General features: G+C 43.5%; 1 protein-coding gene across 1 annotated transcript in view; it reads left to right on the forward strand.

Annotated features, from left to right (window-relative positions):
* Positions 1-27,112, forward strand: part of ITGA9 (integrin subunit alpha 9) — a 231,898-nt gene that overhangs the window by 72,658 nt on the left and 132,128 nt on the right. Inside the window, exons 14-15 of the mRNA XM_080975757.1 lie at positions 4,005-4,159; positions 11,431-11,591. Coding sequence (XP_080831883.1) covers positions 4,005-4,159; positions 11,431-11,591 — 316 coding nt within the window. The remainder of the gene's footprint in view (positions 1-4,004; positions 4,160-11,430; positions 11,592-27,112) is intronic.

The raw sequence follows: 27,112 nt of genomic DNA on the forward strand, positions 1-27,112 counted from the left end.
TAGTTTTCGACACCTCCCTTTCCATGGAGGCGCAGATTGCAGCTACAACAAAGGCGGCATTTTTCCATCTCCGCCAAGCTAAGCAGTTGGCTCCTTATCTCTCTCGCCCTGACCTAGCCACTGTGATCCACGCGATGGTCACCTCCAGACTGGATTATTGTAACTCGCTCTACGTGGGGCTGCCCTTGAGACTGACCCAGAAACTCCAGCGGGTGCAGAATGCTGCAGTGAAACTCCTTACGGGGTCCTCGCTGCGAGATCACATTCACCCGGTGCTATACCAGCTGCACTGGCTCCCGGTGGAGTACAGGATCAGGTTTAAGGTGCTGGTTTTAACCTTTAAAGCCCTATACAGGGCTCGTACCTATGGGACTGCCTCTCCTGGTATGTCCCACGGAGGACCTTACGGTCTTCAAACAAAAACATCTTGTCCCGGGCCACAGAGAGGTTAGGCTGGCCTCAACCAGAGCCAGGGCTTTTTTGGCTGTTGCTCCAATCTGGTGGAATGCTCTGTCACAAGAGACTAGGGCCGTGCGGGACTTGACATCTTTCCGCAGGGCCTGCAAGACGGAGCTGTTCTGCCAGGCCTTTGGCCAGGGCACAGCCTGACCCCCTCCTTTGGCAATCCTCACAGAACTCTAGCTCAATGGTTGCCATTAATCTGATTTGAACTGATTTTATAATGAACTGATTTTATAATGTTGTATCATTTTACTGTTGTTAGCTGCTCTGAGCCTGGCTTCGGCGGGGGAGGGCGGGATATAAATAAATTATTATTATTATTATTATTATTATTATTATTATTATTATTATCACTTGTACAACTTGTATACAGTGAGATTACACGAGCACCCCCCACTCAGCCATCTTAGTCTTAATTCCCCTCGTTTACTGACGCACACCCATCAAACCCAAAAGTCAGTTGCCCTGTTGTTATCTTTTCATTCAGCAGCCTAACAGCCCATGGATAGAAGCTGTTCTTTACCCTGTTGGTGCGACTAATCATGCTTCTATATCTTCTGCCTGAGGGCAGGAGATCAAGAAAGTGCCGGCCAGGGTGTGAATCATCCCTGAGAATTTTCCTCACTCTCCTGAGGCAACGTTCTTCCGCTATTTCATCCAGCAGATTCACGGGACAGCCCATAATAACTTGTGCTGTATTCACCACCCTCTGTAGGCACTTCCTATCAGATGATGTCAAACCAACGTACCACACCGTGATGCAGTATGAAAGGATACTTTCTATTGTTGACCGGTAGAAGGAGATCATCAAATGTTGATTGACATCGTTCTTCTGCAATACTCTGAGGAGATGGAGTCTCTGAATACTACTACTTTCTGAACGAGCCATTATAAATTAACCAATGCTTTCATGTCAACTCGCTTTGCGTCAAGCTTTGAAATTGTCAAGGGAGCTAGTTCACACATTCACTTACAAGTTGTCAAGCGATGAGAGAAATTGACATACATGCATTGCGTCTACAAGTATTTTGAGGGGCTTTGAAAAAATAAGCAGAAGAACATAAATAGAAGCCTGCTGGAACAGAACCGAAACCCATCTAGTATGGTATCCTGTTCTCTTCCTGCTCAACCACATGCCCATGCCTGCAAGCAGGGCCTAAGCGCAGCAGTGCTCTCCCTGCTTGTGTGTCCCAGTCGCTGGTATTCGGATGAATACAGAATTGCTTTTTTTGCAATTCTGTCCTATCCTGGAATTGGGGGGGGGGGGGAATTACTGGACGTGTGTTCTTCAGGAAATGACTGCGTCCTGTTGTGGATGGCTAGGCCTCATGAGTGTTGAGTGAAGTTATCAGCAGATTGGCTGGAACCACGAGGAAGGAAAGGTGGTGGCAGCAGGTGGTGGCAGTCAGTCACAGAGACTCAGGAGCAGGTGCTGGTTTTATTGGCAGCAGGGATCAGGCAGAGTCTGGGTCAAAGTTAGGTTAGGCAGATATTCTCCATTCCATTTGGTAAACCTTACACAGATCTTGCACCACACACATATTACGTGTGTGTGTGTGTGTGTGTACACATGTATGTGTGTGTTTACACACGCACGCACGCGCACGCACACACACACACAGACACAGTTTCTATTCATTCCATTTATTTCCTCCCCTTTTTTCTGGCAATATACATATTTCAGTCAGCATTAAACTGCTCATCTTGGCTCTGTTTAAAAGAAAGAGATCTTGATTTCGGCTTACACACACAATCATTTTCTAAAAGTAATCTTGTGAGATTTTAAGGATGGTAAAGGACTTTTTTTTAAACACACACACACAGTTAAATTGTATGTGTGCACTGCCGTAAGAGCAATCTTTGCAAGTTTCAGAAATGCAGCTCAGAAAGATGGCACAAAGCATATGCACTGGTGCTGCTCCTCAACAAGTACTAAGCAAATGCCGAATTGCCACATTATGTTTGAAATGTCTAAAGAGTGTTATTTGTAAGATTACCCAGTTAAAATTTGTTTGTTTGTTTGTTAAAATCTGGGTATGCCAGAACCATGGACAGCTCCAAGTCAGCAAAACAAGTTGCTCTGAAGAGCTCAGTTGATGCTGTTATATTTTGATACCCACCTTGATTATTGTTATTTAGTCCTTTTGCGAAGGCATGGCTATTTCTTGACACAGCTGTTCATACCATCTTGATGTACAAAAAAGTGTGACGTTTTGGGGCAGCTGGTTTGATGGTTTCTCACAAGGCTCAAGATGCCTACTGAGATATCTGAGCTACTGGTTATTTTATTTATTTACCTTATTTATGTCCTGTTTTTCAGCCTCACAGCAGGCCACCAAGAGGGCTGACAATTAGTATTAGTAATATTAGTAATATTAGTAAACATAATGTGATTTTTTCAAATGGCAGTGGTGACTGCTAAATGCTCTGGAGGGACAATGGTGTCAAATGATGTCAAACTCATCCCTGGATAATTACAGGGTCTGGGTACTAATGGGGCTATCATTTTCCCCGAGGACTGTTTCCCATAAACAAATTAGGTCTTCATTGAATTTTGTGGACTTCCAGATCTAGTTGTTGCTTGGCAGGAATCAAATTAACCAAGGCTGTTCATATGAATATTGTGTATCTTGAAATACAATTGTTAACAATTCTGTGTGTTTTGAAAACTGGACTGCTCTAATTTTGTATCATACTTTTGAAGACTTGATTCCAGCTTTGCCTATGAGGTTCGGGGGTTTCAGTTCTTATGGGGCAATCTCCTTTTTTGTGTTTTGTTGACTACTTCCTCTGGTTTGGTGGCTGTGACTGATGGCTCTACAAAGCCACTTCTAAGAATGCAATCCTAAAACATAGTACGAAGGAGCACGACCAGCTCTTTTCTCTGACTTTGCAAAAGCTTGAGCAGTTGAGGAAGGAGAACACCAAACAAGTTAGTATTTAGAGTACAGAAACTAGAAATCTAGAAAACAGAACTTTGCAGGGACTATTCTGCATGGGAGGCTGTGTGAAGAGGCTCATACATGGTCGCAGATATTTAATCACGCCGGCACAATAGACTTCTTCCAAACAGTCAGGATACTTATAAGGTCAAGTTTGCTGCAACCACTTGTGGAGACACTCCACACTGATAGTTTTTCATACAGAACAGCACCCAGCAGAACACTACAATTATTGCATGTAAATCATGCCATATCTTCAAAAAAAGAATAGAGGCAATCTGAGACAGAATAAGAGGCACAGAGAAGCTTTTGTGAATAGGGACATTCCAGAGGAGCTTTGTGCAAGCTTGTTAGCATTTATATAGTGCTTTTGAGTGTTTGTACATTATCTCAGTCATTGTTTCAACCGGTCTTCAATGTAGCTCTGTAGTTTTATTCTTGTGTTGCAAATGGGGAGCTGGGACAGAAAGGCTTGCCTAAGATGACTTGAGGTAGATAGACTTCTATAGACTTCTCACCCATAGGTCAGTTTCTTAAGCCATTTCACTCCACTAACTATTACAAAAGTAATGCTTTTGTTGTTGTTGTTGTTGTTTTAAGATCCAGGCCTGTCATTACTATGGACATCTCCATTTTCCTGCCAGCTTCCATTGACATCACAGCTCCCCAGTGCCACGATGACTTGCAGCCGGTGAACTGCCTAAACGTCACAGCCTGCTTTAGTTTCAGAGGCAAGCACGTTCCAGGAACGATAGGTAAACTATTATCTTGGCATCCATTGCTGTTTATAATTTCTAAACCGATGTTTGTAAAATGTTATTTGTGTTGTTTTTGTCCTCATAAGTTTACAAACTAGACCTGTCAGTCCCGTTGTAGCTCTCCCTCCATGTTTCTCCACCCTCTGGTGTTCGCTCGCTCTCCCTTCTTCCTTCATCCAGTCTTCATGTAACCATGTTATTGTAAATGTAGACATTAATTTTGCTTTCAGCAGACACGCGTACACGGTATTTTCTTTATTGTATTTAGTGCCATGGTGCCACAAAGCACTTCACAGACTCCACTTCAACTCATGTCAACTTGTAAACACTCTGCTTTTCCATAAATACCTTCCAGGCTTCCTGCTTCACCTCATGATTCTTCCAAATCCAATGCACAGCCCTAGCATACACTGCAACATTTTGTTGTAGGGTCCACTTGTTGCTTCATATAGCATGTTCTAAGTATTTCACATACGTTATGTCAGTAATCCTTATAGCAACTTTGAGAGGTCAGTATAATTACAAAACTGCAGATGCAAGAGTGAGACTCAATGGCTTACCTAAGGCCGCATACTGAGTTCATGGAAAAGATGAGATTGGAACTGAGGATTTCATGGCCTCCAGTTTATTCTCTTAGCCGCTATGCTACAATAGCTCTCAGTTAATGCAAAGACTAAGATCAACATGGATCAAGGTTTTTGTGGGGTTTTAAAGTAGCTAGAGCCTCCCCTCCCCATGTTACCAAGAGCTTTTTCTGGTAAATGTCTGAGGAATTACTTGCGTGTGATGAATTTTTTTTGTATTGAAAACCGGAAGACCAGTAGATATATTCCAGCTCTTCTTAAGAGACCCCATAAAACCAAAGGCACTCTTGGAACAAGCCTGGATTTATGCCTTGTGTTTTTTAATGTTCGCCTGAAATCTTCCTTTAAGGTTGTGTGAAAATGGCATATCTTCCTCTTAACTGGTTAGTTTAAACATAGATCTTTCTATTTAAAAGTTGTTTTTTTATAGTGCTGCAAGTATCTTGAATGTTTTAGTGGTTGCTTGTATCTGTTTAGTTCTGCAGCATATTTTGTGAATTACGGTACAAATTCCATGTGTTTTATGGGAACATGTTGAAGGCTAAAATCTTAGCCAGTCTATTTATAGCTGAGATGGGCGTACATTAACAAGCAGTCAGGCAAACAATAGCATGTTGCTATGCAGTGTGTCCTATTGACTTCTCTTTCAGAGAGAACCAGATACAGTGACTTTCTAGCACTGCCGGCTCTGTATAACAGGTGGGCTAAAATTAGATATAGATATCAGTGAGGCTGAATGAATGTGGGGATGCTTGAGGAACTCATTCTTCACAGATTCTGGTTTGAACTGATCTGATCTTCACCTGCCAGCGTAACGTAAAAGTTTAGTCATATCTTAAGCCAAGCTTTTCAATAAAGTCTAGGTACAGTGGTACCTTGGGTTACGTTACCTTCGGGTAATGTAATTTCGCGTTTTGAATGCAGCAAACCCGGAAGTGTATATTTCTGGGTTTCGCCATGCACGCATGCGCAGAAGCGGCAGCTTCGGATACCGACTTTTCAGGGTAAGTACGGATCCCCGGGACAAATTAAGTTCATATCCGGAGGGTCCACTGTACTTGTTTGACATCCATTTTACCAATATGACAGGGCAGCTGAGCTTGAAGTATAGAAAAGTCATATTGCCCATGTGATTATTCTTGATGCTCCACATCACCAGCTGCATCCCTGAGCCACACGAACATATTTTCATTTGTGTGCCACCTTTCCATAGTCCAAACCATGCTCAAGATGGCTTAAAACATGAAAGAAATACATTGTTAGCATCCGTCTGTCTCAAGAGACAATGGAGTGCGCTTCCGGGGGTGAAGTCAAACTGCTGTTTTAGCAGCACCAAAGTGACCTTCCTGTATGGAGGTCCTGGGCTGTCCAGAAAACAAGAGCCCACCTCTCAGCCTCACTGATGTGGACCAAGGAAGCGTACAAGGTGCCATCCAACATCCTTACGGATCTCACTCCTGATTTGTGTAGGGTTCACTCCTTACCCTTTTCTTCTCCTGAAGATATCCTGCAAGAAAACGGAGATTTAGGATCAGAGTTTTCCTTCTCTTAGATGGGCTACCTTCCCAGGTTGATGAGCCCCATCTACCCCTCACTTCCCTCTACATGGAAACCACCATCTTGATCATTGGACCAGCTATTGGCCTCGTCTGCTCAGTCTGCCGGAGCTTGTCTTTGCATGCAGGGGAATGAAAAAGTAAAAATAAAATAAAATAGTATAATTCAGGAAGAAAAAGGGATTGGAAGGGAGGAGAGGGAAAGCAAGCTGATGTACTAGTTCTACTAGAATAGTTACGTAGTTCTGTCTTTGCAGATTCTGGCTGTCTTGGAGAGCAACCCTACCCTAAAAGTACACCCCTTGTCTTCCATTGCACAGTTCTTCCCACAGACAGCTGATACGATGGCAATTGGAATCTTCCTGTTTATGTGCTGTGAATCGAAATTGTAGATGGTCTTTCAGCCCTGACAGTTCTCATGGCTGTTTATAATGAACATGAATGAAAGCAGCTCAAAACTAAAACAAAGTTGGTTGCAGCAGCAATACGTGGAACTATGTGTGTGCTGTTGCTACATCCTTCTCCCCCCACCCTAGAAGTTCCACCTTCTCCTGCACCCCTGCACTTCAAGGCGCTTTGGTTCAGTCTCTGGCCGGCCCCCATATTCCATATTAAAGTGTTGCTTGAGAAGCCAAGCAGAAAGTGGCAATTAATGATCTCAGAGCAGGTTAGACTATGAAACACAATAAACAATGAAATGATGCAGCGCATTAAGCAAACATTTCAAAACTACAATGAAAACCACATACATTTAATAGCACAGCAGATAAACACTTGGTTAATTTGCGGTTGGCCTCAACTGTATCAGCCCTCTGAGAAGGCCTGAGCAGAGAGGTGTATCTTCAGTTGATACCAGAAATAAGCAGTGTTGGCACCAGTTGTACCTCAGAAGAGAGGGTATTTTACAGCCAGGACGGGGTGGCCAACACAGAAAAGGCAAGCAGTGTTATGCCTGAATTTTAGTCTCTAAACAAGAAGATCAGGTGAGCTTGCATGTGTCTGTTGCTCGCATGTTCTGCTGCTTGGGTTAACAGCAATCTCTAAAAGACTGCTGCTTACAGCATTGGATGAAGCGACTCTATTTTTACCATTCTGAAAAAGAGCTATTTATGAGCTGAAACTCACTTAGACACAAGCCCCTCAGAGAGCAGCACACAAAAGGGGTGATCTGAGTCAGCTGCTAACTACCAATCTAGTGACATCTGCAAGCTGGGTTTTTTTGTTTTTTTAAAAAAGTTAGGCTTGCTGTTTCAGTTTTCCACTTCTGACATCATTGGTTGTGTCTGCCAAAAGGCAAAGTGGAGAAAGATGTGAAATATACTACTCGAGATTGTAAAATGTCAGCTGTTGCCGAGAGGTGGCACGGTCACAGCTGGATGTAGATTGCTCATGGACAGTTTTCTGTTACGTCTGAGAGTCAGTGTGCTCAATGCGACTATGATGTGCAAGGCGCTTTAAATTGCTCCGTCGGCTGGCTGTTGCCACAACTCAGTGAGACGTTTGGTGTATAGACGCTCCCCCTGCAGACTGGATGGTTTATATATTTGAAGAATTTTTACATCACGCCTCAGTTGAAAAAGGCTATCGGTTTTCAATGATCAGTAGTCAAACGGCCCCTTCCCTAAAATACGTGACACACAATGAGAAAGGGATGGGGATGGAGGAGGAAAGAAGCAATCTCAGGCACTAGTTCTTCAAGCAGGGATGGGGATCATGTGAGCCTTCAGATGTGCTTGAACACCAGTTCCCATCAGCCCCTGGCAGGGATGATGGGAGCTTGAGTTCAGCAACATTCGGAAGTCATCCCTGGTCGAAACAGGAGCAGCTATCAGGGGGAGTGGTGTTTACCTGGCTTCCTGGCATGGGTGTCACTGCAGCTTACCGGGAGGAAGAAGAGGCAGGGTGTGGGGGTTGCTGTGGGCACCCCTTGTAGAGCCATTCTTGTAGGAGTAACGGAGACGACAGGAGGTTGAATGCAGGTGGGCTGTGCAGAAGCACGCTGGCAAGCACGCTCCAAGCAAGCTGCCGACTAGCTCTGCTGAGGCTCCTTTTATTAGCAGAAGTCAACAATTGGAAACAGTAGTGAAACCACCCTGAACTTAACGTATTTCCATCGAAGCACATTTCCAGCATTAGCAAATACACGCATCAGCAGGTGTTTCGCCAGAGTGGTGCATGCTCTGGTTATCTCTCGCTTGGACTACTGCAGTGCGCTCTACGTGGGGCTACCTTTGAAGGTGACCCGGAAACTACAACTAATCCAGAATGCGGCAGCTAGACTGGTGACTGGGAGCAGCTGCCGAGACCACATAACACCACATAACACCGGTCTTGAAAGGTGGCTCCCAGTACGTTTCCAAGCATAATTCAGTGTTGGTGCTGACCTTTAAAGCCCTAAACGGCCTCAGTCCAGTATACTTGAAGGAGCGTCTCCACCTCCATCGTTCTGCCCAGACACTGAGGTCCAGCACCGAGGGCCTTCTGATGGATCCCTCGCTGTGAGAAACCAAGTTACAGGGAACCAGGTAGAGGGCCTTCTCGGTAGTGGCACCCGCCCTGTGGAACGCCCTCCCACCAGATGTCAAAGAGAAAAATAACTACCATCTGAAGGCAGCCCTGTTTAGGGAAGCTTTTAATGTTGAATAGGTTATTGTATTTTAGTGTTTTGTTGGAAGCCGCCCAGAGTGGCTGGGGAAACCCAGCCATATGGGCGGGGTATAAATAATAAATTATTATTATTATTATTATTATTATTTCCCTGAAATTTTTCCCCGATACTTGATTACGTCTGTGTCCCCGGTCATGCTCCATCCAAGCGTTATGTCTAGCAAACAAATTGTGAGAGGACAAAAGGTCAGGGGGAAAACCCTGTTTTCTAGCCAAGAAGGTCAGGGAAAGCAGGTGTAACGCTTCTGGACATACTGTTGCATGTCTGGTGCAAGGTTTGCCTTCACAAAGCGGAGCGTTACCTCCACACATTCTGGCACTCTCAACCATGCATTTGCACCGCAGCGACCTTCCCACCTCCTCACGCCTCTCCCTCTTTCCAAGCTTCAGTTACTTCCATGCTCAGAAGGCCTTCTCTACTGGCTGCTTCTAGGTCTAAAGGGTCTCAGCTGAGTTGAAGATTATTTCTGCAATCCTTGATCTTGGTCTCTTAATAGCTGCTTCAGTTTTCCTCTTGATAGAATATTTTTTTATACTTGGCTTTGATTGGAAACAAACCAGATGTGTGGCACACTTAAATCTCATGCCTCTAAATAATCTGATATACAGCCAAAATATGTAACAAGCCATTTAAAAGGCACAAGAGTCGTTTTTTACTGTCACGTGCACAATATGCAATTTGGTTGTGTGGTTCTTAGTAATCTGCAGCAACTGTACTTTCCATTTTTACATCAACGTTCTTATCTTGATGGGATGTGCCACCAAAGTGCCAGATTATACACTGTTAAGTGCAGTTATCATAAATGCAGGGAATGCTGGTTTGCAGCAGAGGAAGTTTCCTATTGGAGCGGGGCTCAAGGATGTTAATGAACACTATGCAATAATGGTGTTAACTTTAGCTTATCACTTGAGCAAGGCGACCTTGGCAGATGACTTACTGTGCTAACCTTTGATGACAGACCTGATTGTAAACGTTTAGGGTACCGGTTAGCAAAATTATGAGTAACTAGTGTTGAAATTCGAGGGAACTGGTTGTGTCGAAACTATACTGTTAACCCACGGTAGTTTACCAAAGTTAAAAGATGCACTTCTTCCCTTTAACAGACCTTTCACTAGAGCAGGCTGGCAGAATTTGAGATCCAGCAACTTGAATGTAGCCCTCTGCCAAGTATTGCAGAATGCTGAGTGCTTGACATACTTTTGTATCCTTAAGTGGGCTACAAAATCAGATTTATGGCACTGTTGCTTACGCAGGCTGGTGGGTTGCATTTAAGTCATTGGGTCACAAGTAGCATAAGCTTGCCCTCAAGCAGTGTTTTCCAAACTTGAGTCTCCAGCTCTTTTTGGACTACAACTCCTACCATCCTTAGCTAGCAGGACCAGTGGTCAGGGATGATGGGAATTGTAGTCCCAAAACATCAGGAGGGCCGAGTTTGCCTATGCCTGTCCTAGTCTGACTGTGTGATGGGTATTGAAGGCACTTTACTTCAATGGCTGCATTCGTATTTGCCCAGTTGCCCAGAGAGTAACATTATGGGAGTGTTCTTTGATTCCCTGTCATCTGTTCTATGGGCTTCTGCAGGGCACTAGTCTGTCCCCAATGCTCTGGAGCCTTTTTGTCTTTATTTGAACATGCACTTGTTAAGAACCTGTAAGAGCCTGCCGGATTAGACCAATGGCTTATCAGCGCCCAGCATCCTGTTCTCACAGAGGCCAACCTAATGCCTGTGGAGAACCTGCAAGCAGGCCTCGAGGGCAAGAGCCCTCTTCTCTACTGTGGTTTCCAGCAAGTGGTGTTCAGAAGCATTCCTGCCCCTGACCCCAGAGACAGAGCATGGCCATCATGTCTGGTAGTATTGCTAGTCTTATCCTCCATGGAATCCGTTCAATTGTCTTTAAAAGCCACCCAGTGTTGTTGCAGTTAAGGACTTGTTGCTGAATGGCAGAGGTCAGCGTGGTGCAATCCTAAAACAAACCAAAAGACATATACCTCTGGATATGTAAAGGCTGCCCTCATGTTAATTTTCCTTTTTTTCTTTTAAAATATTTTTTATTACATTTTCCATTCCCCCCAATTACATTATAACATATATCATAATTCACTAATCCCAAATTGTCCCTTCCCTTCCCTCCCCCACCTGGACTTCCCTCAACCTCCTTTTCTAGTTTGTTTTCACACATTATCAAATCCTGCTTATTTGCTTTCCATTCATTTTTTTATATTTAATCTTATAATTTATTTCGTTATTTGTAAATGTTTACTCAGAACCTACTAAAGAGTCCAATTCTTTGCATTGTTTCTGTAGATCAGCCGAAAATGGTTCCCAATCGTCTTTAAAGGATTTTTTTGTGTCCTTATTTCGTTGTCTGTCAGTTAGTTTTGCCATTTCGGCATATTCTGTAAGTTTTTCTTGCCATTCTTTCGTTGGTATTTTATTGCTTTTCCATTTTTCTTTTTTAGGATTGAACTGTAACCTGACGGCAGATGTGGCAAAGAAGGAAAAGGGCCATCCCATCAGGGTTTACTTTGTTTCTTCCGGAGAAGCAGTGGGCCAGATCACAGAGCAGTTCCAGCTGTCCTATATGCAGCAGAAGTGCAAACAATACCTAGCCTATGTGAAGGTCAGTCCGTTTCCCCTATATTATTTATCAGTTGAACCTTCTTGTCTTTGCAGTTGTTGGATCAAATTAGTTTGCATGTGGTAATTCAGTTAACCAGGGCCGGCCCTGCCATTGGGGAATGGCAGAAAAGCAATGGAGGGCAGAACTGTTTATGACACAAAGCTTGCCCCACCACTCCTAAGCTAGCCTGCAATGAAGGAGTCTGTCAATGCCACCAGTATTGGAAATAAGATTCAACCCTGGTCAGCATGGAATATGTGAGGGGGAGAGTTAATGCAGGCAGCAAAATGTCCTTGGCCCTCATCACTAAAATGTTTCCGGTTACCTGGGAGTAAACCCTACTAAACTTGCTGGATACACTTCCAAGTAGGATTGACTGCGTTGTAAAAGGGCCTCTTTTTTAATGGAAAGACTTGGGGCATTTTATATACGGTTATTGAATGCATACAACAAAAGTTGGAAAGAAAGAGTGTCTCCAGCTGATGCTCCACCCTGAGGAAAGACGTCCAGATCTCCCCTGAAAATGTAGAATTAGCAGAAGAAAAAAACGTCTGGGTTTCCTGCAACAACCAAGTAACAATTGGTTCATTTCCGTATAGCAGATGCATTATCTCAAAAGACTATGAAATAGTCCCTTTTCCCACGTCTGTAAATAGATACTTGTCTCTTGGTTATTCTTGCCGCTTTCCTTTCTCAGGTACACTGGCTTTAATTTGCTTAGCTTTATTTGTAATAAGACTCCAACGCACAATTGTTTGACTCCAGTAAGGAGTTGATGATGACATTGCAAAACGGCTAATTCTGTCAGGAAGCTGCTCTTGTCCCTAGAGGAGAATCCATCCACTCACTTATCAGCTTTCCCCCCATGATTTTGTTAGAGACCACCCACGTCTGTCCTAATAAGCTTCTTTGCATACGGAACATTACTGTTCCAGAAAACTTTAAGCAGGCATGCAAATATGCATGACTTGGTATTCCTCTTTGGTATTGTTACAAGTTTGAGGAGGGGCATTAAGCCGTGTGCCAGATCCCTCTAATCCCCGGATCCAGCAAGTGTTAAAAGCTAATCAAGCCTTATAATTCCTAGCCTAGCCAAGCTAGTTTCCTGGGGGATTAAGGAGCTCGGTGGGAGACAGCAAAGGGCTGGAGCCGCCTCCCTCAAAGCCAGAGTTGAAGGCAGAGTTTGCAATGATGGTGAGCTGGAGAGTCAGAGCAACGTTTGATTTCCCTTTGAATCCAAGTCTGTGGCTATGGGAGAAACAAGACCTTTTTGGGTTGTTGATGCTCTGAAGCCCTCCATCGTAGGCTCAGGTTGTATATACGTGTAACTAAACTGTACATCGCGAAGACAGCACAATCTCCACTTGCCTCATTCCCAAAGGAAACACAAACTCTGAGTAAGCGCTTGGAACCTGTGGAATTTTGCACTGCTTGCAGATCGGGGTGTTGTGTAACTGCAACAATATTGTTTTCAATTATAGTTCCTTGCTCAGCTACTATGTGCATCAGTGGAGTTTGCTTTGATCTAAAGCATTCCTGGACTGTAGGTCAGTTCATCTAAACGTCTTAACAAAACGTATTTCCTGCTTGTTCTTGTTGTAGACGTATTTCCTTGTTAGGAAAACTCTCAATAGGAAGAGCATGTCCCTCAAAAAACAACCCCCACCTTTTTGTACCATGACCATTTCTCCCTAGATAATTATTTTGAGTGTGATATGCTTCAAGGAGATGAACAATTGCCTGCTGAAGTCTGTTGGGAATTGCAGCTGCTTTGATAATTGAAGGCAAAAAGGGCAACATTCAATGTTATTTTGGAGAAGCGAGAGAGATGGGAAGCTGTACAGCAGGAGTTCAGCTTTCTAGATATTGTGGGACTCCAACCCCCATCAGCCCTAGCCAGCATGAACAATGGCCAGGAGTGATGGGAATTGTAGTCCAGGTACATCTAACGGTCCACAGGTTCCCCACCCTGGCCATTCAGAGTGCTGATTTTAATTTCCTAGCTCTACAAATTGCAGGAATGTTCATTTGCTTGTACAGTGAAGGATAGGAAGTGATAGGAACGAAGGTCCTGGACAGCCTGTGTTCCAGTGGGAGGAAGCAGTATTGACTGTTTAATGTTTGAAATATGGAAGAGCCTTGAAAACAGAAGAAGGCTGGGTGAAGGGGTCATGATTACTTAGGAGATATATATGGTAAAGAGGTCAGGGAGAGAAACATTGCTCAATTAACTGCCACAAACAGTTCGGTGTCCTGTAACGTGTTGTAAGAGATTGCCTTCATAATTTTACATGTGTTCCAAAACCTCATCTCTTTGTTGTAACACGGTCAACATGAAACAGCCTTCTTTTAAAAATAGCCTTTTATTTATTTCTGCTGTGACTTCTTCTAATATACGTACCTTACTTTCCCTTTCTAAAAATATGCATTTGGACCACATACAGCCAACAGGGTAGATCATAATGGAAAAGATTATGCGGATTGTGCTCTTAAAACAACAGACTGGGCCGAAAGGGCAGCGAATGAGCTTCTGGTCATTCACTGAATTTTTCAGGCCTAGGCCACTTTACTCTTTGGGGAGATAGCTTCCTGTTTTGGTAAGACTGTTTACGCTGAGGAGAAGGGGTTGAAAAGCTGGCTTGTGTGCTTTGGCTTGCATGGGAGTCAGCCAATAAGTGGAGTTAATGTTATCAGTAGCCAGTCCTGGCTTAGTGTGAAAAGGCCCCTGCCAAAATGTTCTCATTTCCTTGAAGCATTTTACCCCCTCTCTTAAGAAAGAAATGCTTCTGGAGTAGGGTTTAGAAACAATACCCTCAGGCTTAAAATCCAAGAGACATGGCACAAAAGGAAAAGGTATGGGGAAGAGAGGAGGGGGGAAATTTAAAATCTTATAGCAACCAGCTGAAGTGGATACATTCAGGGAGATAAGTGCTAAGTACAGCTTATTGCTCAAGAGAGCTGATGCTTCTTTCTCTGTTCCCTGTACCCTGACGGAATGGAAAAATTAGTTGCTGATCAGGGCAATAGGAAATTGAACTAGTAGATTTTAGGCTCTTAGAAACTATATATATATATATGTTGAAGCCTATCACTATCTTTCTTAAGTTAACATTTGCCACCAGTGTTGTTCTGTTAGCATCTGCTGGACAGTTCCTCATGCAATTGAGTTATCACTGGGACAAAAGTTTCAAGCGGTATTCCACTACCACTAACTGTCTTAGCAAACAAACACTCCATCGAGTTTTCCCATTGCTTCTCCACAGTTTCCGCAGTAAAAACTCTGTTTTCTCAGCTTCCAGCTAAAGCCAGATGTTAGAGATGAGTGAGCAATATTACAAATGTATTGCAGTTTCAAAATACACCATGTTTCATTTCTTAAATATACAATGTGCTAATACATTCTGATGAAACAGGATATTGTTAAATTAAATGGGCCATGTATATTTTATAATGCAAGATCCTTTAATGTTTATTGGCTTAATTCTTTTCCTAGTTAATGGGATTTTGCAATCTGCAACAGCACTCCCAAGCCACAGAGCTTTTGTAATATTTCTGCTTTAGGGTGGCTGCAGGAATTTCATTTCCAGAAAGACCCTTGATCATGAGCTTTCCATTTCCTAATGTTTTTATTATTCGGGTGTGCCACTGCTTGGTCTATTAAAAGGGACGCACCTCTTATCTATGTGTGTTTATTTTTTTTATTGGAGAATATCAAACATCAATTTCAATTTTTGGGAGAAAAGCAGGGATCAGTTTTAGAAAACAGGAATTGAGTCATTTGTTTTAATAATCTGATTCTGCTTTTCTTTAGTAGTAGCCCTGCCTTTGTTGATTCACTTGTTTATTACTAAAGGAAATTAGAAAAAAATATGGTTCTGATTCCTTTGTGCTCGGAATCTTGGCCATTCACAGAAGATCACAGGATTTCTGTTGGGATAGCTGTTGCTTGAGCAGATGTGTCTGGATGTAATAGAGGAATGGAGAACCGTGGCCAGCCTGATGTTTAACTCCAGTTCCCATCAGTCCCAGCTAGCATAGCCAGTTGTCAGGGATGATGGAATCTGTAGTCCAACAACACCTGAAAGGGGACACAGACTCTCAGTTCCTGAGATAGATCACATGGTACTTTGTTGGGAAGAGGTTGCACACTGTACATTTGTGGTGCCGAAAACATGAGCATCTCAGCACGGAGGTTATAATCTGAGCCTAGAGTTTGGTTTAGTGAGCTACTATCAGCAATAGGAGCTTTGACCTCAGAACTCTCTTCAGAATTGGGGTATACAGCACCAACCCCTGGAGTTGGCGGATAATATGAAGCCTGGGGATTGGCTAGGTCTGATATAAATGCTGAGAGCTTAGCCAACAGAGTAGTACCTTCTGCATGCTGCTGTTTAGATTCCAGCATCCTCATCACTAGCTGCTGGAATTCATGATGTCCAGGTTGAGAGTCAGGTACAGCTACCATTCATCCTGGGCTGGTGCTGGCACAAAGCTCTGTCTAGGGCAAATAAATATGTGACTGTCCTTTTCGAACGCTCATTCTGAGAGTACAGTTGGGCTCTTTTGGCATGATATCTGTTGCATAGTTGAACCTCCAACCATGATCCCACAAATGTTTATTGGGGCAAGCTAGTTGTACTGGTGTGCTAGGCTAGTTGCGCATGTAACTAGCACCACTCCTTTGAACCTCCTTTGAATCTCTGACTCTGGCCAGCATCTGTTGGTAGTTGCAGGCGAAAGACAAAGGATTAACTGCAACACACACAGATTTGTTTATGATTTTTCATGCCCATTTGGCTTTGAGGGACACTTTACCTTGTGCATCCAACAAACTGGGTTGCGGGTACACGGAAAAGTTCTTGTGCGTTTTGGGCAGAAGTGTTAAGTAACACAGGGATTGCCCAGATTCCCTGCTCGACAGCATCTTGCAATGTGTTTGCCCAGCATATGGATTCAAATGTGTCAGGTAAGATGGGGCTCCCACTTAAAAGGAATGGGGCTCCTTCAAGAGGCCTTCCCTAGGTATATCTACACCATGGAAGCTCTTGGCTGCACAGATTAGAGTCCACTGCAGACTCTGTGCCTGCAAGCGGTCATGCCACAATACACTTGTTAGTTTTTAAGGTGTTGCGGGACTCTTTCATGTGTCACATTTCAGCAAATGTTCCTGGTAGCCATGTCTGATGAAGCTCTTGTGGCATTTGATGCCCAGTTGTTAACTTTTGAAGATAAAAAAAGCCATGGCACGCTGCTGGTCATTGAGAGAGAGAAGGAATAGATAATATTATCTCTGCACAGGGGCCATGTTGTGGCATGGTTATGTGTACATTTCACTAAAAACAATAGGAATTGTATCTTTCGGTTTGGGTTCCTGTCTTTATCTGGGCACTGTATATTTTCCAAGCACTAATGCCTTTTTTGATATATGCAGCTAACCTTCCTCTTACCAGACTGTTGCCCTTCTGCATTCTTGTCTTCAAACGCTAGAGCCTTCTTGTTAGCCCAAAGTGTTTAAAAATCATCTCACAAAACATTTTTCTAAGTTATTGTATTATTTTAAGTTGGCACTAATACCTCTCCTCCTTCCAAGGCATCCAGCTCAGTAGCAAGATACAACAGCTGCTTCTTTCTTTCCCTGCTTGCCCCGGAGAGTTAACTTCAGAGGGATTTGGAAATTATTTTGAAAAGCGTTCGGCTTTCTTCCAACAATTGCATTGTTTCACGCACGTGCTTCCCCCCACTTCCCCATGCGGTTAGGAGCAGCAGTTACTAGGCTTGTTTTCTTAGGAGGGAAAGCACAGGAGGCTTATTGTGATATCGGCTTACTTGCAAATGTCTACGTTGAGTATGGGGGAGCAGGCAAACACCCAGACATGGTGAAAGTCTGGAATGCAGCATCAGTTTCTCCTGCAAAGCAAACAACATTGACCTGGAGGGTGCCCGTCCCTCATTATTTCCAGCAACAAAAGGCTTGTTTCTCCTTTTGCTAGCTACATCACAATGGCAATGTGTTCTCCAAAGTCCTGCTCAAGGATCTAAGGCAGAGATCTGGAACTTGTGGCCTTTCAGATAATGCTAGACAACAGCTCCCATCAGCCCCAATCAGCATAGTCAGTGATTGGTGATGATGGGAGTTGTAGCCTAGCAACAGCTGGAGGACTAGCAAGTTCTCCATCTCTGATCTGTCTTCATTAATATCCACCTAGCCTTCTCATGCTGATGGGAGGAGCCACCATCTTCTGGCTTTTCAAAGCCTTCTTCTGTGAGCTCTAGAATTGTCAACTGACCATTAGCAGTCTATTAGGCACAAATCATGTTAAGCAAAAGATCCTCATGACACACTGCAGTAGCATTTCTTTTAGAAGGTATTTAGCAAGGCGTGCTAAAAATTAGGGGGAAATGAATTCAGCAGAATATATGGAAATGGAGCAGAATAATTATTGTGGTTTCAGAAGTTGGGGACAAAGGAGCCTTCATGTCTGTCAGTGTTTGTGTGTCTGTGGCTTGACTCTTATTTTTCTGTGGCTTGGCTTCAGGCGTGTGAGATAAAGTTGCTCAGCCCTGGTGAAACCCAAATGTGAAAACAATTGAAAGCAGTGGAGAAAGCTGAACTGGGTCTTAATATTTTTATTTTAAGTGTTGTATTTGAGACACATTCTACCCATAACCCTAAAAATTGTGCACTGAAGCCATTGGGAGTGGATCAGAATTGTTTCACGGTGACTCTGGATTGAAAGAGGAAAATGGTGCTCTCCTTTGTGCAGTCATAAATATCCCTCCTCCTTCTCATCCTTTAGCAATCGCAAGGCTAACGTAGTGATGATAAACTTCTCGTTTGATCCCTGTGTTTATTATAGATGACGTATGCAGCTTGTGTCCAGCCAAAGGGGGAGCCAGCAGAGCTAGTAACTGCTATCAATCATTTCTTGTTGCTGCTCAAAAGCCAGGCCCCCGGAACAGCTTCTGCTTAACGCAGTCTGCAATTAAATCAGACACAGCGTTTATGTCTTCCAGGTACTTTTATCTTTATGGTTTGGCAGGATGTCTTAAACAGCCCCATGATGCCTTAACATTAACTGCCTACTTGAGGTGATGGATATATGTTGCTGCTAAACTCAACCCAAACATAGTCCTAAATATTGGCACCATGTGACAGGCATCTAGAATGGCTTGATCATCTGTGGTCGCCTCCTAACATTCCCCAGGTGGATCTGCAGCAGCATGTTGTTGTTCTTTAGTCGTTTAGTCATGTCCAACTCTTCTTGACCCCATGGACCAGAGCATGCCAGGCACTCCTGTCTTCCACTCCCTCCCGCAGTTTGGTCAAACTCATGCTGGTAGCTTCGAAAACACTGTCCAACCATCTTGTCCTCTGTCGTCCCCTTCTCCTTGTGCCCTCCATCTTTCCCAACACCAGGGTCTTTTCCAGGGAGTTTTCTCTTCTCATGAGGTATTGGAGCCTCGGCTTCAGGATCTGTCCTTTCAGTGAGCACTCAGGGCTGATTTCCTTCAGAATGGATAGGTTTGATCTTCTTGCAGTCGATGGGACTCTCAAGAGTCTCCTCCAGCACCATAATTCAAAAGCATCAATTCTTCGGCGATCAGCCTTCTTTATGGTCCAGCTCTCACTTCCATACATCACTACTGGGAAAACCATAGCTTTAACTATACGGACCTTTGTTGGCAAGGTGATGTCTCTGCTTTTTAAGATGCTGTCTAGGTTTGTCATTGCTTTCCTCCCAAGAAGCAGGCGTCTTTTAATTTTGTGACTGCTGTCACCATCTGCAGTGATCATGGAGCCCAAAAAAGTAAAATCTTTCACTGCCTCCATTTCTTCCCCTTCTATTTGCCAGGAGGTGATGTGCCCAGTGGCCATGATCACAGCTCTTGCCTTTTCTTAGCTCTGCTTCTGATGGTGCAAATAGCCATAGGTGGTCTGAAGTGGTGGACAAGTACCCTTGGAATGGTAACAAGCCGACCATGTTCTTGTGGCATTCACAAACCAAAACAGTTCACAAGTAGGGGTGCCTCCTCTTTGAAGAGGGATTGGTACACCCGCTCCTTTCTCATACCAATTCTTCTTTTGGTCTTAGGAATGCAGGAGTGCAGAATCGGATGTGTCTTGCTTGGGGCTTGTTAAACTCGTTTCTCCCCACGCAAATCTGCCCAAATTTCTAATTGGAAATGTGCATGCTGCTGACAACCTTAGGAGGCAACCGGAACATACTGTTGCATCCCAGTACTGATGAACACGAAGACTAAATCTCACCATCTAAAACCACCTTGGGAAATGCACTTTAGAACAACGCAGCTAATTAACTTGCTGAGGCACCTGGCAGTGACTGCTGTGGGTGAAGTTGTTAGGAAGGATTTGTTTCCAAGTGCAGGGTTGCAAACTGACCAGGAAAATTAAAACTTTTGTGTGTGTTTTTTTGCCAGCTTGATCTGCTGAAATGGGCAATAGCGTAAAAATAAGCCTTAGCACCTGGCTGATGCTTGCATATTAAAGACAGAGCTACAGAGATCAGTTTAAAAGTTGGCAGCCCTCAGCATGCCATGTTTGCTTCTAGTGGTCTGGTTCATCTAGGTCAGGGAGGTCCAACGTATGGCCTGAGGGCTGCATGTGGCCTTTGAAGCCCTTTTGGGGGGGTCCCTCATGAAAAGGCATTGTGTAGCCTGTGGATTCCATGTCAAAGTACTATTGCGTCCCACTTGCTATGAAAAGTTGGACCGCCCTGATCTAGGTTATTCCTGAGCATAGCCATGTCATTGTAAGTTGACCCTGTTAAATGGGCACATATTTGGTCCTAGAAATAATATTTAACATAAACTTTGCGTTGTGTCAATGTTGTGTGTCTCTTCCATTCACAGAGAAGTAAGAATACTTGGTGGCCTCATAAAAGTTAGCCCTGAACTGGAATTCTCTGGTTAGAACTTTCACCGCAAAGCGTGGGAGAAATGGGGGAATTAAATGGACAAAGGAGGACAGAGCTGTTGGAACAAGAGAGAAGTTGCCCTTGAACCTTCATATTGATTTTGCCCCTTCCCTCTCATGCATCTCTTGTGAATGAGATGGTAAACCGAGGGAGGGCATTTTCGTTCAGTCCAAGTAGCTTTCCCAGTCTCGATGCGTTTTGCCTTTACCCCCTTCTGCCACTAGTCTTTGCAAATAGCTTGGACTTAAAAGGCAATTATTTTGTTAGGCAATCAGTCTGATCTCCAAGGAATACAAATGTAAGGAGCTTTGCATGCTGTCTGCCAGGCTTGGTTATGCTGGAATTGGGATGCAGGCTACATGCCCGGTAAAGGGCAAGGTCCATTTGGCTGGCATTGCACATTTGGAAACTATGTGCGTGCACGCGTGAGGGAGAGAGGGGAAAGTATTTAGTGGCAGTGACAGATCTACAATTTAGCGAGCATCTGTTCTTCCGACCCAGTTGGCTTGTGATGTCCTTATCAGTTTCCTCAAGGTAAAGAGTGTCACGGGCTGCATTGAGGCTGGGATTCAAATTGTCACTGAAACTAAAAACAGTCTGCAAAATGATGCGTGGCAGCGTTTTTCAATTTACTTGCTTTGCTAGAATAACTTCCTAGAAGACCTCTGAGTAAAAGACACCCATTTCCATTTTACTTTGGGAATTTATATATTTATTTACATTTAAAACATTTCTTATCCATGCTTCATTGCAAATGCAATTCCAGGATGGGTTACAGATCTCAATGCAATCATTTAAAAAACCAGGCAGGTAAATGACAACCAGGCAATAATATAATCAGTGCTTTTTTCCTTGAAAAAAAATTTTTTAGGGGTACTCTCATTTTCCTACTCATATTGAAATACTGCCCCTCAATGAGGCAAAACTTAGATTCCCAAAATGTTTAGGGGTATGTGTCCCGCTGCATCCCCCCAGAAAAAAAAGCACTGGATATAATGCTCATGAAGACTTCAGTGCTCCCTAACTGGAGCTGTAAATTCATATATATTTAATCTGGCTGCCAGTTTCTACCAAATCTTAGCTGCATGTAAATGCATTCATTATCACTTAGTGGCACTAAATAAAGTACACTTTTATGGATGTGTGCTTCTCTTAGAATTGCACTTCTGCATTTAGACATTCAGCATTGACAGAGCTGAGCTGATGATATTGCGATTTTGGTGAGCAGTTCTTTTAGCAAACAATTCTTGGCAGATTTGCAGAAAGGGAGGTGGGGAGGGTTTAAAGTTACCAGCGTTCTGGTGTCCATTTGTGCATTCATGCACAGTCACCAATACTAAGACTATTGCAGTGTTTCAGATCATGGAGATCCCAGAGGCGAGTGGGGGAAGCTGATCTATTGCATTCTTCCCCTGGAATCTTACAAATGCAGTATGTAAGACCAAAGACCCGGAGCTGCTTTGCCAAAAATGACGACTGTAGCAAGGATCAGCCCGGTGATTTGGGGCTAAGGCTTATATCCTTTGAATTTGTTTATTTCGTTCTCCCAGAAATACATCATGTTTTTGCTCTGCTTCAAAAATGGAGAGGGGTGATCTTCCTTTCTTCTTCTTTTTTGAGATTTATTTAGACAAATGTGCTATTTTGGTGAATAGTGTACATCTTTGCTATCCGGATCTGTGTGAAGAACGTGCTGGGAGTCCATTGTACCGAATGTCCCTCCTAGATGAGGCTGGGTGGCTGTAAAACTGTTAACTAAACAAACGCAGCATTTTCCATCTCCTCACTCGGGTGTGAAGAGTTCATCTCTCCCCCTGGATGCCGGCTAGCCAAGAATGACTGTGCAGTTAGAGAGTGTGAAGCTGGACTCCTTCCCTCTATCAGTGTTTCAGAAAAAGGGGGGGGGAAGCTGTTTTTCTGTGTTAGAATATTTTAATTTGTGCAAATTGCATAAACATGAGAACCTTGGAATTTACACAAATGGAGAATGACATCTTAACTACATAGATTTTGGGCTGCTTAGGTTAGGCGTTTCTTCAGTCTCTTTAGCTTGTCTTCATGGTAAATATTGTCCCATTTTACTCTGAGTAAAACATCGGTGAATACCACCCATCTGGTGGCAGAACATGTTGATTTTTGAACGGGACATGTGAGGGAACAATATTGGCTTCCCCATGAGCCAAACTTGTCTTGGCTCCATTTTTTTAAATGTGCCATTTGTTTTTGTGAATTGGCTCACAAATTTCTAGATAGATCACTTTTTGTGCTATATAACACAAATGTTTCTCAGCTTACTTGCCCCATTCTCTTGCGAGCCAAATTACAGTGGACGCTTGGGTTGTGAACGTGACCCGTGTGGGATGCACGTTCGCAACCCGCAGCAGCGCGTCTGCGCACGCGCGGGTTGCAATTCAGCGTGTCTGTGCATGCGCAAAGCGTAATTTAGTTCTTCTGCGCATGCGCGACTGCCAAAACCCAGAAGTAACCCGTTCTGGTACTTCCAGGTTTCGGTGGTCCGTAACCCGAAAAAACGCAACCTGAAGCGTCTGTAACCCGAGGTATGACTGTACTCCTTTAGAGCTCACTGAATTTGGGTTGACTAGGCCCAGTTGTAAGGTTTTTCTCCCTCCCTCCCTTATATATCTATAGACTATGCAGGGGGAGCAAACATGGTGCCTCGCAGGTGGTTATTGGACTAAAATTTCCATTAGCTCCAACCAGCATTGCCAATGATCAGGGATAATGGCAGTTGTAGTTTAGCAGTACCTGAAGGGGTACTAAATGGTTGTTCTTAGACAAACAGTCTTATATAACCTCTGAGACTAAAGCATCCATGAGAGAGGTTGGATGGCCATCTGCCATGGATGCTTTAGGTGAGATTCCTGCAATGCAGGAGGTTGGGATCCCTTCCAACGCTACATTTCTATGATTCCATGTTTCTGTGACTTTCAGTGTTCCTTAAGAGAACCAATGACATTCCCGTCTTTCTGAAATCTTTGTAAAATACTAAACGGCAGAAATTAGAGTGTCATGGGGGGGGGGGAGGGAGTCAGCACTCCTGTCAGTCTTTCTAGTTTTTGGAGGCGATTCTAAGTTATTTCCTTGCAAATTTATGACTTGGCTCGAGAAGTTTAGAACTTGTAACTCTGGTGGAGATTTCATGGTGATTGCCTCATAGCATAACAGTGTAGTAAAGTTATTTTTATGAATAGTGGGAGGTTTAGGATTGGGCTTTACAACATTAATATGGCACCTTTGAGTGTGCATTTTTATTTCCTGGCCTCGATACTTAATAAGTGGCTCAACATTCAAGCATGGTCCGTATATAGAGTAGGATTTATCAAGTTCATCCTGCAGCCTGTGTTCATTTTTTCAATGTATTTAATAAAGTTGATGTGTTGAATGCTAAATACTCCAAAGACTGACCCTCCACATTTATATTTAAAAGTTTTACAAAGAAAACTATGAGTGAAGAAGAAGAAGAATAAAATTACATACAGGTCTAAAACACGAGAACATACTGTTTTCTCCCCAAACAAGCCAATATTGATTTAGGAATTCACCTTGCTGGAAGTGTACCCATTGGTCTGTGGTCCTGTGGTTGCTTCCATAATAGTACCTTACCTACTATGTTTGAAAAGAAACATTTTCCTTTCTTTAGGCCATTCATAGCATATAATGTAAATTACAGGTTTGGCAATAATCGTCGTATGTGGTTCTCCTCATTGTGGGCAGTCGTTTCTGCCTATATCTTGTAATGCTTGTGGGATTGAAGCTTTGCCAAAAACAATGCATACATGTATGGTAGGAAGACATGAGAGAGAGATTTATATGAATATTTCTCTCTCTCCCACCCCACCCCCAGCCTTCTAGGGTTAGCTAGGTGGTGGTTATTGAAGAAGAATTGTCTGTGTTGGAATTTACAAGCAAAACTAGCCAATGTGTAGCAGACATGTTGCATTGGTGCTGTTTTAGGGAGGTATTTATGGAGGCATGTTTATTTAGAAAACGTTAATCCCTCCTTTCTTCTCAAAATGACTTACCACCATCTTATAAAGCACAGCAATAAATAATGAAAACAAACTAAAATAGATGTAATAGTCTTCTGAGTAGAAAGTTTGATATAACTTGATTACGACTTGCTTGTTTTGAAAGAAAAACACATGGGTCTTTTGGGGTAAAACAAACATCAAGAACATCAAGTTATGTTTGTTTTGAGCCAGTCCAGATATTTTCTTTTTCATCTGCAAAAGTATTCTGGCATCTCAGAGTCACTCCCAATACATGATGAACAGACTGTGTGCGTGTGTGTCTATCCTGAAGGATATAAACTTCCTTTATTTGGCAAATTTTTGTCCGACAGGCAAGCTGGCCTGTGTCTGGAGGCCCAGTGCCAGTTATAAGGCAGAGACCACAGGATTAGCTTTTAAGTGTCAATTATGTTCTCTTCAAGCCAATGCAATCCCATTTCTTGGGACAACAAAATAGAGTTATAAAAGCAGATTCAAAACAATATGAGTCTTTTTAAAGCAGAGGCTGCATCTCGGTCCGTATCATTCCTTGTCAGTTTTGATATGCCCACCTACCCACTCGCTTTACAACAGAATGGGCTTTCTTGATTCAATGATTAAACCCAGTATTCAACTCAGAAAGAATCAACCGGCTTTAAAGCCTCAATGACAGCCTCACCACCTGAAACTAGGGCAGTGTTTCTCAAACTTGGGTTTGTTGTTGTTGGACTACAATTTCCATCATCCCTAGGGAGCGGGACCAGTGGTCAGGGATGATGGGAGTTGTAGTCCAACAAGTGCCAGAGACCCAAGTTTGAGAGACATTACTCTAGGGGATAAACTGAACGTTGTGCTGTTGTGATAGTTTCATCAGTGCTTGCCAGATGGAACAGTTTTTCATCTCCTTTCCCCTGCACACTGTTCTGGGGCTTCTCCAGACAATCCCAAAACTGTGGGGGACTGTGGGGGGGGGGAGAAGAAGCCCCAGTAGGGTATGTTGCATTGACTGGTGGCCAAAGGAAAAATTCAGTCTCTCTCTCAGTGGCTTTTAGACTGTGTCTGTGAGGAGCTTTGTGGTTCATCAAGAGAGTCATTGCTCCTCACTGAAAAGATCAGCAATTGCAGAAAAAAACTCCATGCCTTCCATTTCTGAGTATTCCTTGACTAAATGATGTATTCTGGGTCCCCCTATTAGTTCACATTGGCCAGGGGTCTGCCCCCATGAGCCTGGCCTGTGCCCTGCAAAATAAGAGCATACATTACAATGTGCAGACCCGCAACAGACTCTTGCTGAGTTAATGTTTCCCTGAAGTTAAAATGTTTGAAGTGCACTGGTCTGGCTAAATATCGCAGTTGTCTCATGGTTGCCAATATCATATTCATTCATGTCATCTTTATAATTATCATGATAAGTAGCCAAAGAAGCAAACGCAGGCTATTTTAGAAAAGCACTGTCACCTTTTCTGTGTTACTACCTGACTACTTTATTCTTGACTTTGATTGCTGAAATGAATGTTCCACTCCCTTATTCTTCAATCTCTGTGGAAAAAATAAAAATACCAGAGTTGAGAGAGACTGTTAAACATATGTAGGGTGGCTTCTCTCTGCAGCTTGGTTTTAGTGGTTTTCCTGTTTATAATAGTGTGAGAATACAACGGGGTCTGGTGATCCCAGGCACCAGTGCACACATGCAAACAGCCTGCCTTTCCTGTCCAAAATGGCTTTAATGATATTTTTCTTTTTTTCCTGTGTATGTTTGAGAGAGTGAGCAGAGCATATAAGCAGGAAATGCTAGGGGCACCTCCCGCAGGGAAAAAAAGGTTTACTTTTCTATTATTAAATAGAAAACAATTGGTTCGTGAAAGGATGTGGTCACTGGTAGTATTTCAAGCAGTGACTTCTTAGCAGTCTGCCAAGTCTATAGGGAACTGTGCATTTTACGCTTGTGGTTTGTTTTGGACAATGAGCAGGTGAACTCCAGGTTAGGGCTGCTTTTATTTCTTTTGTCCCACTGTCCCAGTAGAAACCATGCCGAAAAAGGAGAGTGGGGAGAGGGCAGCACCCATAATAAAACCTTAAATGAGGATGAGGAACCCATCCCATGTTAGACTCCAGCTCTCACCAGCATCAGCTAGCAAGGTCAGGGATCATGGGAGTTGGAGTCCAGCAACAACGTTTGGGCCTCAGGTGCCTGAACGAAAAGGACCCGAAACTTCACAGCAATTGCATAGCATAGAGTGAAAGACCTGGGGGAAATAAGGCCTTCACATTATGCATATACACCAGTCAAGAGCACCCCTGCAGTGGGGAGAGCATCTGGCAGTTGATATGCCACTACTGAAGGACACGGGTGGCGCTGTGAGTTAAACCACAGAGCCTAGGGCTTGCTGATCAGAAGGTCGGTGGTTCGAATCCCCACAATGGGGTGAGCTCCCATTGCTCGGTCCCTGCTGCTGCCAACGTAGCAGTTCGAAAGCACGTCAAAGTGCAAGTAGATAAATAGGTACCACTCTGGCGGAAAGGTAAACGGCGTTTCCGTGCGCTGCTCTGGTTCGCCAGAAGCAGCTTAGGCATG

The sequence above is a fragment of the Podarcis pityusensis genome, assembly GCF_964106645.2.
Source record: "Podarcis pityusensis genome assembly, chromosome: 12".
NCBI classification, from domain to species: Eukaryota; Metazoa; Chordata; class Lepidosauria; order Squamata; family Lacertidae; genus Podarcis; species Podarcis pityusensis.